General features: G+C 46.0%; 1 protein-coding gene across 3 annotated transcripts in view; it reads right to left on the bottom strand.

Annotated features, from left to right (window-relative positions):
* LYN (LYN proto-oncogene, Src family tyrosine kinase) overlaps positions 1 to 13,898 on the bottom strand; it is a 137,916-nt gene extending 124,018 nt beyond the window's left edge. Inside the window, exon 1 of one of the 3 annotated variants that reach the window (XM_016959500.4) lies at positions 11,046 to 13,898. In XM_016959500.4, the coding sequence (XP_016814989.3) occupies positions 11,046 to 11,687 (642 nt within the window). In that variant the 5' untranslated portion in view covers positions 11,688 to 13,898. The remainder of the gene's footprint in view (positions 1 to 11,045) is intronic. The other 2 variants (XM_003311797.6, XM_528143.6) reach the window with 2 other exon arrangements.
* Between the last annotated feature and the right edge of the window lie 210 nt (positions 13,899 to 14,108).

Here is a 14,108-nt window from a genome sequence, read left to right as displayed (position 1 = left end):
AGTCAAGTCTATAGTGAGCTGTAATGGTGCCACCACACTCTAGCCCGGGTGACAGAGTAAAACCCTGTTTCAAAAAAAAAAAAAAAAAAAATTCCAATGTACGTGTAAACCACATTTTATTTCATCCATTGATGAACATGAGTTACTTCTAATTCTTGGCTATTGTGAATAATGCTACTATGAACACAAGTGTACAAATATCTCTGAGACCCCACATTCAGTTATTTGCGGTATATACCCAGAAGCAGCATTGCTGCATCACATGGCAATTCTATGTCTAATTTTTTGAGGAACTACCATATGATTTTCCATCATAGCTGTAGCATTTTACACTCCCACCAACAAAGCACAGGATTCCAATTTCTCCACATCCTTGGTACCACTTGTTATTTTCTGATTTTTGTTGTTGTGTTCTTTTTTAACATGACATGATTTCATCATGATTTCTCATTTTTTATAGTAGCCATCTTAAGCAACTTTCTTTTTATTATTGTTATTATTATTTTACAGACAGGCTGTCGCTCTGTCACCCAGGATGGAGTGTGGTGGTGTAATCATTGCTCACTGCAGCCTCAATCTCCTGGGCTCAAGCAATCCTCCTGCCTCAGTCTCCTGAGTAGTTGAGATTATAGGATTACATCACTGCACTCTGAGTAATTTTTATTTGTTTTTCTTTTTTCTTTTTTTTTTTTTGTCTATAGAGGCAGGTTCTCACTTTATTGCCCAGGCTGGCCTTGAACTCCTGGCTTCAAGCAATCTACCTGTCTCAGGCTCCCAAAGTGCAGGGATTATAGGCATGAGCCACTTCACCCAGCTAAGCAACTTGCTTTTGATAACAATACCAATGACTACCATTTAGCTATGTGCTTCACTTGTGGCTAGTTTGGAATCCACTGTAACCTAGAACACTCAAGACAAACTGCTGAGGTTTAAACATGAGGACTCTGAGGCTAGCAAGGCCAGCACCTTGCCAGCAGCAGCCCACAGTTAGGAAGGGACAGACCTGGGATTTCAGCCCCTACATGAAATTAATTCGACACCCTGTGCTCTACCGCCCTGCCCTGCCTTACTTTTGACCATTCAGAGTGATTTCTGGGCACTCATTTGGGTGCCAGGGATCTCCTGAGCAAGTCGCCCACCCACAACCCTAGCAAAGTCATTGATCGGCATTCTGGTTTGTGAACAATCCAGAGAGAACAGAGCACAATAAACTCCTCTAGGATAGAAACCTCCCACTTATTTATGTTGGTATTCCCCCAAACCACCCACTATCATCACATACAGCACTCGATAAATATACATGGGCTGGGTGTGGTGGCTCACGCCTATAATCCCAGCACAGCACTTTGGGAGGCTGAGGCGGGTGGATCCCTTGAGCTTAGGAGTTTGAGACCAGGCTGGCCAACATGGCCAAACCCCATCTCTACAAAAAATAAGCCAGGCATAGTGGCACACACCTGTAGTCCCAGCTACTTGGAGGCTGAAGTGGGAAGATGGCTTGAGCCCAGGAGGTCAAGGGTGCAGTGAGCTATGACTGCACCACTGTACTCCAGCCTGGGATTACAGCCTGGTCTCAAACTCCTGAGCTCAAATTATTCTCCTGCCTTGGCCTCCCAAAAAACAAAAAAATTAGGCAGGCCTGGTGGCGGGGCCTGTAATCCTAGCTACCCAGGACTGAGGTGAGAGGATGGCTTGGGCCCGGGAGGTGGAGGTTGCAGTGAGCTGAGATAGCACCACTGCACTTCAACCTGGGCGACAGAGTGAGACCCCATCTCAAAACATACAAATAAACAAATAAATAAAGAAATACACATGAGGGAAAATTTTTGTTACATACATTGGGCATCTATCAAGTTTGAAACAATACAAAAAGCCAGTGTGGTTCTGAAAGACAAAAATCAACTGCTATGGTGCCGCATTTCATTATACCAACAACCATAAACTCCATATTAAAATTTTGCTTAAAACCAGGGATTCGGCCAGGCGTGGTGGCCAAATCCCTGGTGAGTGAGATCGCGCCACTGCACTCCAGCCTGGATGACAGAGTGAGACTCTGTCTCAAAAACAAAACAAAACAAAAAAGCAAGGATTGTATCCATTACTGTATCTGTCACTCTCCAGGTCACTTAGGGGAGGTGTCAAGTACCTACTTGCAGATGACGATTACAAGCTTAAGCCTATTGCTGTCACAGAAAACAGAAATAAATGTTACTTTCTAGCTTCAAATTAATCTCTAGAGAAGTAGCCTTGAGTCATTCAACTCTCCACCTACTCAAAGCATTAAGTCAGTGTTCAACGTGTCTTCACTCTTGGCTATGTCATAAATGCCATATTGTAAAAGAGTGTAGGCAAGAAGTTGCCTGTGATGGACAAAAAAATTAGCTTCATACTAAAAGGCTCCAGTGATTCCCCTTCGTTAATGCCATGAAGTCCAACATTTGGTATTAGGGCCAAGCACCCTCCAAGCCTGCCTGTGGAGCCTCCCACTGCCTCTCTGGAACAAGCTCCGGTAATGTGGAATGATCCCTGCATAGTCAGGCTGTCCTTCCTCAGGAAAGCCCCTTCTTCCAGGGTGTGTGGCCCACTCCCTTCAGGATTTCCACCAACATGGCAGGTGTGTACCCCAACTCCTAACACTGTGCGGGACTCCCAGTAGTTACCCAGGAAAAGTTTGCTAAACTGAATACTAAACATAGCAGTGGAAGGTTCTTTAAGAAAATGTTCTATTTACAACATTTACAGCGCATCAGCTCTCCTGAGACAGGACTCTTACAATTATATCCATCAAGCGTCCTTCAAGTCACTCTAGCTCCAAAGTTCCCTGTCTGCTTCCACCTGCCTTCTGCAGTCCCACTGGCTTCATTCCATTGCTCCTTATATCCTGCCGTTTTAAAATCATATAAGGAGCCAGGCGCAATGACTTATGCCTGTAATCCCCGGATTTCGGGAGGCTGAGGCGGCCAGATAACTTGAGGCCAGAAGTTCGAGACCAGCCTGGCCAACACAGCAAAACCCTGTCTGTACTAAAAATACAAAAAGTAGCTGGGCATGGTGGTGTGTGCCTGTAATTCCAGCTACTCAGGAGGCTGAAGCACAGGAATCACTTGAACCCGGGAGGTGGAGGTTGCAGTGAGCCGAGATCATACCATCACACTCCAGCCTGGGTGACAGAGCAAGACTCTGTCTCAGGAAAAATATATATATATATATGTGTGTGTGTGTGTGTGTGTGTGTGTGTGTGTGTGTGTATTTATATGGGATTTATGTATATATTTATATGTGGGATTTATATATATATTTATGTATATATGGGATGCTCATTCTTTTAAATATAAAGATGTACAGAAGTAAAAACAGCACTCAACTGTCACCCAGAAATAATCACTATTAAGATCTTAGTATAAAAATTGTTTGAAATGCAGTTTATAGATGATGTGTCCATATATGAATATTTTATTTCAGAAATGGTATCATGTCATCTACTAGTTTGTGTTCAGCTCTTTTGCTATTGTTTGTTTGTTTGAGACAAATTGCACAGGCTGATTTCGAACTCCTGAGCTCAAGCAGTCCTCCTGCCTCATGCTCCCAGAGTGCTGGGATTACAGGCAAGAGCCACTGCGCCTGGCCGCCTGGCCGTGTTCAGCTTTTGAAAAAAAATTTTTCATATTAGTAACTGTAATTGAATGTTTTATCTTTTAAGATATTTACAAAGTATCCCATTATATGAATGTGACTTAATTTGTGTTTGTTTAATAAACCTCCCTATTGGACTGCCCATCTCTGTACGTTGGAAGGGGGGGATGAAAAATGTTGATTAATGGATACAAATATACTGTTTGATAGAAGAAATAAGACCTGGTAGGGTGACTAGAGTTCACAATTAACTATTGTGCATTTCAAAACAGCTAGAAGAATTCAAAAGATTCAGCATTTAAAAAGAAAACAAATATTTAAGGTGATGGCTATCGCAAATACTGATTTAATCTTTACAAATTATATGATGTATTAAATTATCACATGTGCCCTGAAACTATGTATATCTATTATGCATCAGAACAAACAAACTCTGATGGAGCTGGCCAATCCTACCTCAGAAAAGCTGCTCCAGGCCACATTCCCCTGCAAGTTAAGGGGAGGGGCTGTTCCACCAGATTGTATTTTCCTTTTTCTATTTTGTTTTGCCTACAGATATGTGTATTTGAGCACAAGGTAAAATGTTTCTTGCTATGGGTTGTGGTCAAATAAGTTTGACAGGCTGGGCGCGTGGCTCATGCCTGTAATCCCAGCACTTTGGGAGGCCGAGGCAGGCAGATCACCTGAGGTCAGGTGTTCGAGACCAGGCTGGCCAACATGATGAAACCCTGTCTCTACTAAAAATACAAAAATTAGCCGGGCATGGTGGCGCATTGGCGCATGCCTGTAATCCCAGCTACTCGGGAGGCTGAGGCAGCAGAATCGCTTGAACCTGGGAGGTGGGGGTTGCAGTGAGTGGAGATCTCACCACTGTACTACAGCCTGGGCGACAGAGCGAGACTCCATCTCAAAAAAAAAAAAAAAAGATGTTTGACAGCCACTGTTCTATCCCAAGAATTTAACAAGGAATTTAACAATTTTTAAAATAGTCCTGAATTATTATAGTTAGTATTTAAAAATTATTATGTAGCCTGAACATTAAAAGATTTCGAAACGTCTACCCAAGAGTTTCATAACACTTTCCATGACGGGGAATTTCAAAATGTACATTTTTCCGTTGCTGAAAAAGTCAGGCGTGGCCAGGGTGGGCTTCGCAAAGCAGGCTCTGCCCTTAAGACTCTAGACTGCTCCTCTCTCCCACCCCGCCCCACCCCTCACTTAAGGGCAAACCGAAAATGCAGAGGGCAGCAGAGGGTAGAAAGAACCCCGAGGAAAACGCAGCATTGGGTGGTAAGGAAGGTGGGGCTGCAGGCAAATGACCCAGGGGCCTGGGGTGGAGGAAGTATCACTTCCTTGCCTGCCTCCTCTGGGGCCTTTTCTCTCCAGCATCAGGCTACAGTTCTGCTCTCCGTGACACAGCTTCCCCCTGGAAAGCAGAAGTGGTCCTCCCTCTCCAGAGAGCCTCTCTGAGATAAGCTTCTCCATTCCCCTCACCTCCGTGGGGGTTAACATTTACAGGAAGAGTGGGGGCACCCAGAGACCCAAACACCAAGAAGACGTCATTGCTTCAGTGGGAGGCAGAATGAATACACACCCATCTCTCCAGTCTCACTGTACCAGCGCCCAAGGGTAGGCCCAAAGACCACACGAAGACCTCCCCACCAGATGTTTTACCAATGGAGGGAGGAAAGCGGGGACTGGAAAGAAGCTTCCAACCAGTATGGTCTGGTGTCAATAAAGAGGAGTGAGCAAGATTTCAGATGCTCACAGAAAGGTGTGGGCAGGCAGGCAATATGTAACTTTGCCTGAAGCATGGACTGTAGAAAGGAAATGAGACCAACTAAAAAACTATCTGAGCTATGAAGACTTCTTCCCAGTGTTCTACAACCCAAAAGCAGAGCCTCAACCATCAAGAAACAGCCACTTAACTGGATTCTTTAAATGTATCCCGATTCATGCAGTTCTATAGGATGTCATTTAAGTAGCAGCATTCTGAACACTGAGCATTTACAATAATAAGATTAACTGACAATCTCTTCCCATAAACGGTCAGCTCATGCCAATTCCTGGTTGAAGAAGCCTTTGTAAGATGATAGGGAACGAACTGGGGAGAGCAGAAGAAGGGGTACTGGAAGCCTGAGGGTTAATAAAGCCCAGTGAAAGAGCAATGCCATGGAAGAGTTCTATACCAAGGAAAACTGTATCCTGAGTGTAAGTACAGCTTTTAAGAAATAGCTCTGTGGCAAATAAGGAATGCTGCCAGCTAATTCAGTAATGAGAGAAAATGAAGTACAGAACAGGATGAAGAGGATAAACAACAAAGGCTACTACAGGCCCTGCTCTTGTCAGCATGGATGAGGCTTTTTAATACATCATCCCAAGTATTTAAACTTGCTCTTCTAAATTACAAGACAGGGCCAGGCACAGTGGCTCACACCTGTAATCCCAGCATTTTGGGAGGCTGAGGCGGGCTCACCTAAGGTCAGGAGTTCAAGACCAGCCTGGCCAACATGGTAAAACCCATCTCTACTAAAAATACAAAAATTAGCCAGGCATGGTGGCGGGCGCCTGTAATCACAGCTACTAGGGAGGCTGAGGCAGGAGAATCACTTGAATCCAGGAGATGGAGGTGCAGTGAACTGGGATCACACCAAAGCACTCCAGCCTGGCTGACAAGAGCGAAAACTCTGTCTCTTCAGTGGGAGGCAGAATAAAAAATAAAGAGAGCCGTTCCAACTAACTTAAGCCAAAGATACCCCAGAAAGGCCAGGAGCAGTGGCTCACACCTGTAATCCCAGCACTTTGTCAGGCCGAGACGGGCAGATCACTTGGGGTCAGGAGTTCAAGACCAGCCTGGCCAACATGGTGAAACCCATCTCTACTAAAAATACAAAAATTAGCCAGGCATGGTGGCGGGCGCCTGTAATCACAGCTACTAGGGAGGCTGAGGCAGGAGAATCACTTGAATCCAGGAGATGGAGGTGCAGTGAACTGGGATCACACCAAAGCACTCCAGCCTGGGTGACAAGAGCGAAAACTCTGTCTCTTCAGTGGGAGGCAGAATAAAAAATAAAGAGAGCCGTTCCAACTAACTTAAGCCAAAGATACCCCAGAAAGGCCAGGCGCAGTGGCTCACACCTGTAATCCCAGCACTTTGTGAGGCCGAGACGGGCAGATCACTTGGGGTCAGGAGTTCAAGACCAGCCTGGCCAACATGGTGAAACCCCATTTCTACAGGAAATACAAAAATTAGCTGGGTGTGGTGGCATATGCTTGTAAGTAATCCCAACAACTCAGAAGGCTGAGGCAGGGAGGATTGCTTGAACCCAGGAGGCGGAGATTGCAGTGAGCTGAAATTGCACCACTGCACTCCAGGCTGGGCGACAGAGTGAGCCTTCATCTCAGAAAAGAAGAACAAACAAAACAACAACAACAAAAATCTCAAAAGGTTCAAGTCTTTAAACTGACAAAATTTCTAATCCCTCCATTGGCAGATTTCCATACCATTCTCTACACATGGGTATCTCCCCCGAAAGGGAACTTATTCAAAATAAATTTTAGAAATGATAATGGAGTGAACTCAAAGTTTCACAATTTAAGTATCAGGAAACCAGACAGCTGTAAGAAATCTTTCAGTATTTCTGACTGGAAAAAAAAAACCCAACAACTTCCTCTTCCATGTTCTTCTCTTCATTATCAGCCTTAAAAGATGGGAGGCAATGTATATCTATACTGTTGGCCTAGAACAGTGCCTTGCATACAGCAGGTGCTCAAAATGATCAGGTGTTTTAATGTGCGTCCTATGAGCCCTGTCTCCTTAATTTATATTTTCACTTAAATGATGCTCTCACTGATAAAATAACCAGGAGGTTGGCAAAGTTTACAGGGAGACACTCCCAGCACAGGTCGGGGAAAGTCCTTCTGCAAAGTATTACTCAGGTACTTCTGTATTAACCAATAAGCAACTGATTGCCCCCAAGACAGTCACTAGAGCTGCTCGGACAGCAGCCAGTATAGGTGTCATCTTAGCAGTTACTGGAGACCACCCTTTCCCACCCCCAAGCAAAAAGCAGTGCTAAAAAGCACAGAAATTCATTTCTAGAAGACAGCTTGAAGTGCCCAGCTTGATGGTGCATCTGCTATGTCCTGAGCAGTTAGCCACTTAGTTCAGACAATTAAGTGATAAAAGAAAATTAACTCATGATTTCACTTTTAAAATGTTTGTTAAATGAACTATTTATTTGCTTTTAAGCACAGATGGTCTGCAACTTAATGATTTTTCAACTTTACGATGGTGCAAAAGCATTAGGCATTCAATAAAAACTGTACTTCAAGTACCCATACAACCATTTCATTTTTCACTTTTAATACAGTATTCAATAAATTACATGAGTTATTCAACACTTTATTATAAAATGGGCTTTGTGTCAGATGATTTTGTCCAACAGTAGGCTAATGTGAGTGTTTCGACCATGTTTAAGGTAGGTTAGGCTAATCTATAATGTTTAGTAGGTTAAGTGTATTAAATGCATCTTCTACTTTCAGTATTTTCAACTTACAATTGGGTTTATTGGGACACAGCCTCATCATAAGTTGAGAGGCATTTGTAATTGAGCACACACTACAAGTCCAAAGGTGGACAAGTAGAAAGAGCCAAAAAACATACCTACTACTCCTAATGGTACCACTTAACCAAGCCTGTGACCTTAGACAACCCCCTGAATCTTTTTCTGTATCTGTCCCTCTCCATCCTATAGGAGCCACAAGAGGTTCAAATGAAATTAGAGTTCAGGAAGACTTCAGAGCCCTGAACAAATGAAAGGTGCTAACACCTTCACCATCATCGTTAGGAAGAGCCAGAAAAGGTCTGAGGCTATCTCTGCTATCAATGTGACATTGATCAATGTCCTGACTAATGATTGTGGTGGCCTTTCAATGTTAACACTCATCCATGCATCACTGAGATCATCAGTAGGAGTGAGCTTATAACAATGTTCCCTGCTGTGGGCATGTATACATGGTGTCCTTATTTATAAAGTTAGTATGGGTTTGTACATGAATAATATGATTTAATTTTGTTAAGTTACAACTCCACATAGTCATGTGAACCAACTGGAATCTCAGATGTTTTTGGTGATTTATTTCTAAAAACAAATATTGCAGATAGAAGTAAAAGGCTTTCAAAGTCATTGAACAGTGCTGGACCACTTTTCTGCTAAAAGAAAGCTATTGGAGGGCAGGGGCGGGATTACAAAGTTTCCACCTACCTTTGTAACACCAATGACTCTAAAATAATGTAGGTCTTCTGGATTGGGCCAACTACCTTTGCAGGAAACATCTTAACCACCCCACATCAGGACCTCTCTTCCAGTAATAAGTAGAGAAGAGCGGTGCTGAGTGGAGACTCTCATTTAGAACACTAAATGTGGGTAACTCAGTGCTGGGTAACTTTACAGTCAACAAAGCCTCTCAAATCCCCGTTTTAGAAACCACAACAGAAAGGGCCAGTAGGCTTCAAACACCTTAGGGACCAGCTCTATTTCTTCATCTCCCTATGTCCTCAGTTTTGCATAGGGCAAGCTCACAGGAGGCCTTCACTCCTTCTTCCAAGTAATCTCTAACTGAGCACCTACTATGTACCAGGCACTGGGGCTATCATTTTGGACAAGACAGATGAAGCAGTTTTCATGGAGCTTCCACTGTAATGGTTAATACAGACTATCAACCTGCAGACAAATCAATGTAACTCTGGCTGCTGCTATAAAGGAGATCTTGGCTGAATAAATGGCCCAAGTGGCTTATCCCAAATCACAGCATATTAAATGATGGAAGAGGCCAAAACTCAAGGTTCCTGGCTCCTACTTTCTCTCCCCTTACATCTGCTGCCCTCTATCCTTCACTCAGCAAAAGGGCCACACATTTACATCCAAAGAGGCCCAGTCACCAAAGACTCTATGATGCAGTGAAATTTATTCAGGCCTCAAAGCGCTTACCTGCTTACCTCCAAATGAGAATGGAGGGACTAACTGGATCCCACCCTTTCCCAACAAAGCTTACTCTTACAAAGAAGGGCTTAGTAAGGCCTGGGTTCTTGCAGTGCCTATTCCCCAGGGCATGGCTTTAGGTGTTGGCTGTACAGAGAAAACATCCCTGTAGCCCACCAGTTTATTGGCTAGTTCTTTAGGGAAAGTCAGACTACTGGGCCCTGCTTTGGGACAGCAAATCCCTCATGTATTTATTAAGCAGATTTACTAATAAGGTCAGATGGCTAAATCTGACATGGTAGTCTTAGCTTCAACATCACCAAGCTCAAAGAACCAAGAAGCCTCGTTTATATGAATAGAATTAACTGCAATAAATAACAGTAACATCGTTTATGAAATGCTTGGTACGTACTAGGGGCTTTGTGTGTGCTAAACAGCCCCTGAGGTATATATGCTCTCTCAAAGATGAAGAAACTCAAACAGGGAATTTCAATAATCGGTCCCCTAAATATACAGCCAGAAAAGTGCAAGGCCTAGATTCTGAGCTGGTGAAGAAGGGCGAATTTGGGATAATTAACACACACGGATATACAAAGACACAACCGCTAATCTACATGACAGGCAGGCTGTTGGAAAGTTACGAATGCACCGCAAGCAAAAGATGCCACCATGGGCCCAGAGAATGCAGGAAAGTGGGAACTGACTCTTAAACGCCCTTCCCCCAAGGCGAAGGAAAGGCAACCCCTGAATTCTTAAAATAACTCTCGCTTCCTCTCAGCCGGCAAAAGCACCGGACTGCTCCTCGGCAGGCCGAGAGGCGCCGCAGCGGGAGGGTGAGTTCCAGCCTCCGCCGCAGCCCCTCGACGTCACGCTCCTGCCCGGGGCCACCAGGGAGGGCAACTGTCCGCGGGCCTCGAGAGGGCGCCGGCCGAGCCCCATCTCCCACTGCCAGGGGACCCAGGGTCCAGAGGGGAGATCAGATTGCACAATCCCAGGAGTCCTCTCTAGTATCCCCGCCGCGCGCCCGCTCCGCAAGGGCAGCGGCTTCCCCACTGTGTGCGAGGAGCGGCCGGAGCAGGGACAGAAGCCGGCCCTCGGGCCCTCACCGGGCAGGACACGCGGTGAGCCCGCCCCCGCGCCCGCACCTCCCACCGCTCCCCTGCGCGGCTCCGCGGCGGACACCTGCGGAGCCTCAGACCCCGCGCCCTGGCTCCCGCGGGCCCGGTCACCCGTCGGCTGAAGACATCTGAGAGCCTTCGCCGCCGGGGCCCGGAGGCGGTGCGGCCAGGAAGCCGCCGCGGGCCGCGCCGATGCCCCCGGCCCCGAGTCTACCCTGCGCCCGGGACTCCGGCTGGTGGCACAGCCGCGGCCCCTGCACCCACTGCCCGCGTGCCCGCGCCCACCCTTGGGCTCGCGCAGAGGACTCACCCGCTCGCAGTAAAAGTTTCGGGGCGGCGGAGCTCCACGGTGACTTGAGTTCAGAGCGGGGGACGCGACGGGGCGGCCCAGCAGGACCTGCGTATGGGGAGGCTGCTGGCCGGGAACGCTGGAAGCGCGGCGAGGGGCTGCTGGCGCGGGGCCGGGGGTGGCGCGGCCGCCCCGCTTGCCGCGGGCTGGAGGCTGCAGCGCGTCTGGCCCGGAGGCGCCACGGCCGGGGAGCGAGCGGCAGCGCGGCCCGGCGCGGCGGGAGAGGAACTGGCTGTCTCTGGGCTCGGCCGAGAGGTCCCAGCTACTTCCTGGTGCTCGGATTTGCATATTGAGCCCGGAGGGCGGGGAAGTGACCGTTTGGTCCCTGCCCAAGATTTGGGTGTTTGGTGTGGCCGTCGCGCAGGGCTTTGAAGGCACAGAAACCTGGCGACTCAGTCTGCAGCTCCGGGGAGTGGAGCAGCCCGGGCCAGCCTTCTCCTGTAGGGACGGACGGAAGGATCTCCGGAGGAGCCTGGGCTTCGCAGGCACATCGACTACACCTCTCGCGTCTCCTTTCCTTTCCTTCCGACCCATCCCCAAGGTATTATTAGGAAGGGGGTGCTCCCAGGAGCGGAGGAGGTGCGCTCTGATCCCTTCCAACATTAGGGGTTCTCTAGAGAAAGGATGCGATGTGCCGAGGTGATGCTCGGGGTCTCGTTGAGTTCTTAATAATCATTACAAAGTAAGTTCCTTAAGGGTGTACAGGAGGCTGTTCAGGGCATTGATGGGGGAGGGGATGACGTAGAGTCAAATGGCCCGGCAAGTTCTCCGTTTCTCAAAGCCTCAGTTTCCTCCCAGGACAATGGATGTGAGGATGCCTATCTCGTGTACCTTTCTGTACAGGGCCCGCACTGCCCGCATGCAGGAATGCTGGCGTTATTTCATTCCTACTACAGCTGCGTCCCAACATGTAGGGCAGTGCTTGCACGTAGCAGCTGGTGCCTAACCAGTGTTTGCTGAAAGAATGTGTGACCGCGTGCTCAAGCTCATGTTCAACTCAATAAATGCCACTTACAAATCCAAGATGTAAGATTAGGCTCGGGCACCGTGGATACCCACTTCTTCTAAGCCAGATTCTGTTCACTGGGATCTCAGCATTGCATTAATAGCAAACATTTACAGAGGGCCTGATGGGCCAGACACTGCCCAAAGCACTTCCTTTCTCTCATTAACAATGTTCTGAAGAGGCTGGCCCCAGCTACAGAGCAATAAGTCAAAGCAGCTGCCTTGTGACACAATCTGATACAGCAGTTATTTGTTACTAGGAAAAGAGTACTAAAGTTTGCATACTAATTCCTTAAAAGAAGAAAGGTGGTTTATACCTGTGATGTTCACTGGTATGTAGTTGTTAGTTTACTGCTGAAGAGAAGGGGTGGGTTACCCATGGAAATACCCATGGGAAGGTGTGTGATTGAAACCTATCAAGAATCCTATGGAGAAAAATAGAAAAATGAAAACAAAACAAAACAAAATGAAACAAAAAACAATGAATCCTACGGAATAATTCACTACCTGAGGGCCTATTGCCTAGACTTTTCTTAAGAATGACCTCTCAAATATATTAACCCTACATTAAAGTATCTGCTGCTACTGATGAATCCTTGAGATCCTGACTAAACGTGTGTGGCAAATAAGAATAGGATTCAAAAACGTTTGGTATTGGTTAATCTATCAGGAATGTCTGTCAGTGTTTTTGGTAAAATGTCTCTCGGGGTAAGGAACAAAGCATCATCAGGCTGACCTGAGCTTGCACCCAGCTCCCCAACTCCCTAACTCCTCACAAAATCGTCCTCACTAAGTTCATCTCTTCATTCTTATTTGGAAAAAAACGATACGATGCTAATTTCCACTTCTTAGGCTGCATTTATACTTGCTGAATACTTCATTCAATCATTCTCCATATCTGTCTTTCCTTCTTAATGTCCCATGAAAGTTCTATTTCTCAGGAAAGTTTTATTTAAAGCTCCTATTGATAGGCAACTTTTTAAAGCATCTGTAGCATGTATGGTGTGCAACATTTTATTTTAAACTAGACCTAGGTAATTTTTAGCATTGTTTGCCCATGTTAGGCTTGTCTCCTCAACTACTGGTAAACTCCTTTTGGGAAGGCACTGCCTTTTATATTTATCTATTCCCCACTCTACCTCCCAGAAATTATGTTGGGTGCTTTAAAATAGTTCATTAGTATTGATTGATTGGTTAATTGATTGATGACTGATTTATCTCACCAGTTTTCTCTAAATTGAGCACAGAAGGCAGTGATCAGAGGCAGGGTGCAAATCAATTAAGGCTCCTTGACAGGATAGGTGGGCCTTTGAAGAAAGGAAGGAATACGATGGGCGGGGCAAGAGAAGGCAGTATTGTAAATACGTTATGTACAGTGTATCCTCATTTTTGCAGATATCATATTTGTGAACTTATCTACTTGCTAAAATGTATTTGTAATCCCAAAATCAATACTTGAGGTGTTTTCCCAGTCACTCATAGATATGCACATCCCAGAGCAGTAAAAATCTTGAGTTGCCCCACGCACACCCTCCCAGCTATAGTGGAACAAGGCGATGCTCTCTGCCTTCTTGTATTCTTTTTGCTGTCCATTTAGTTTATGCTTTCCACACTTCTGTGCTTTTTGTTGGTGATTTTGCTGTTTAAAATGGCCCCCAAGCAACTGAGCTCAGTGGCTCATGCCTGTAATCCCAGCACTTTGGGAGGCCGAGGTGGGAGGATTGCTCGAGCTCAGGAGTTCAAGACCATCCTAGGCAATATCGTGAGACCCCCCCCCCACCATAAAAAAATTTAAAAAATAAAAATAAAAATAAATGGCCCGAAGCGTAGAGCTTGCTAAAGTGCTGTCTGTTGTTGCTAAGCACCAGAGGCTGTGGCGTGCCCACTGGAGCACCGTCCTGCAGGCAGGAGCTACTGTGCTATTGGCTGTGAACTCAACGTAATGAATCAGCCATATATTAAATAAGGTGTCCATTAAACAGAAACACACACCATATAAGGTTATGTATTAATCATAAT

Source organism: Pan troglodytes, chromosome 7 (genome assembly GCF_028858775.2).
Source record: "Pan troglodytes isolate AG18354 chromosome 7, NHGRI_mPanTro3-v2.0_pri, whole genome shotgun sequence".
NCBI classification, from domain to species: Eukaryota; Metazoa; Chordata; class Mammalia; order Primates; family Hominidae; genus Pan; species Pan troglodytes.
This window is presented reverse-complemented; position numbering and strand designations above follow the sequence as displayed.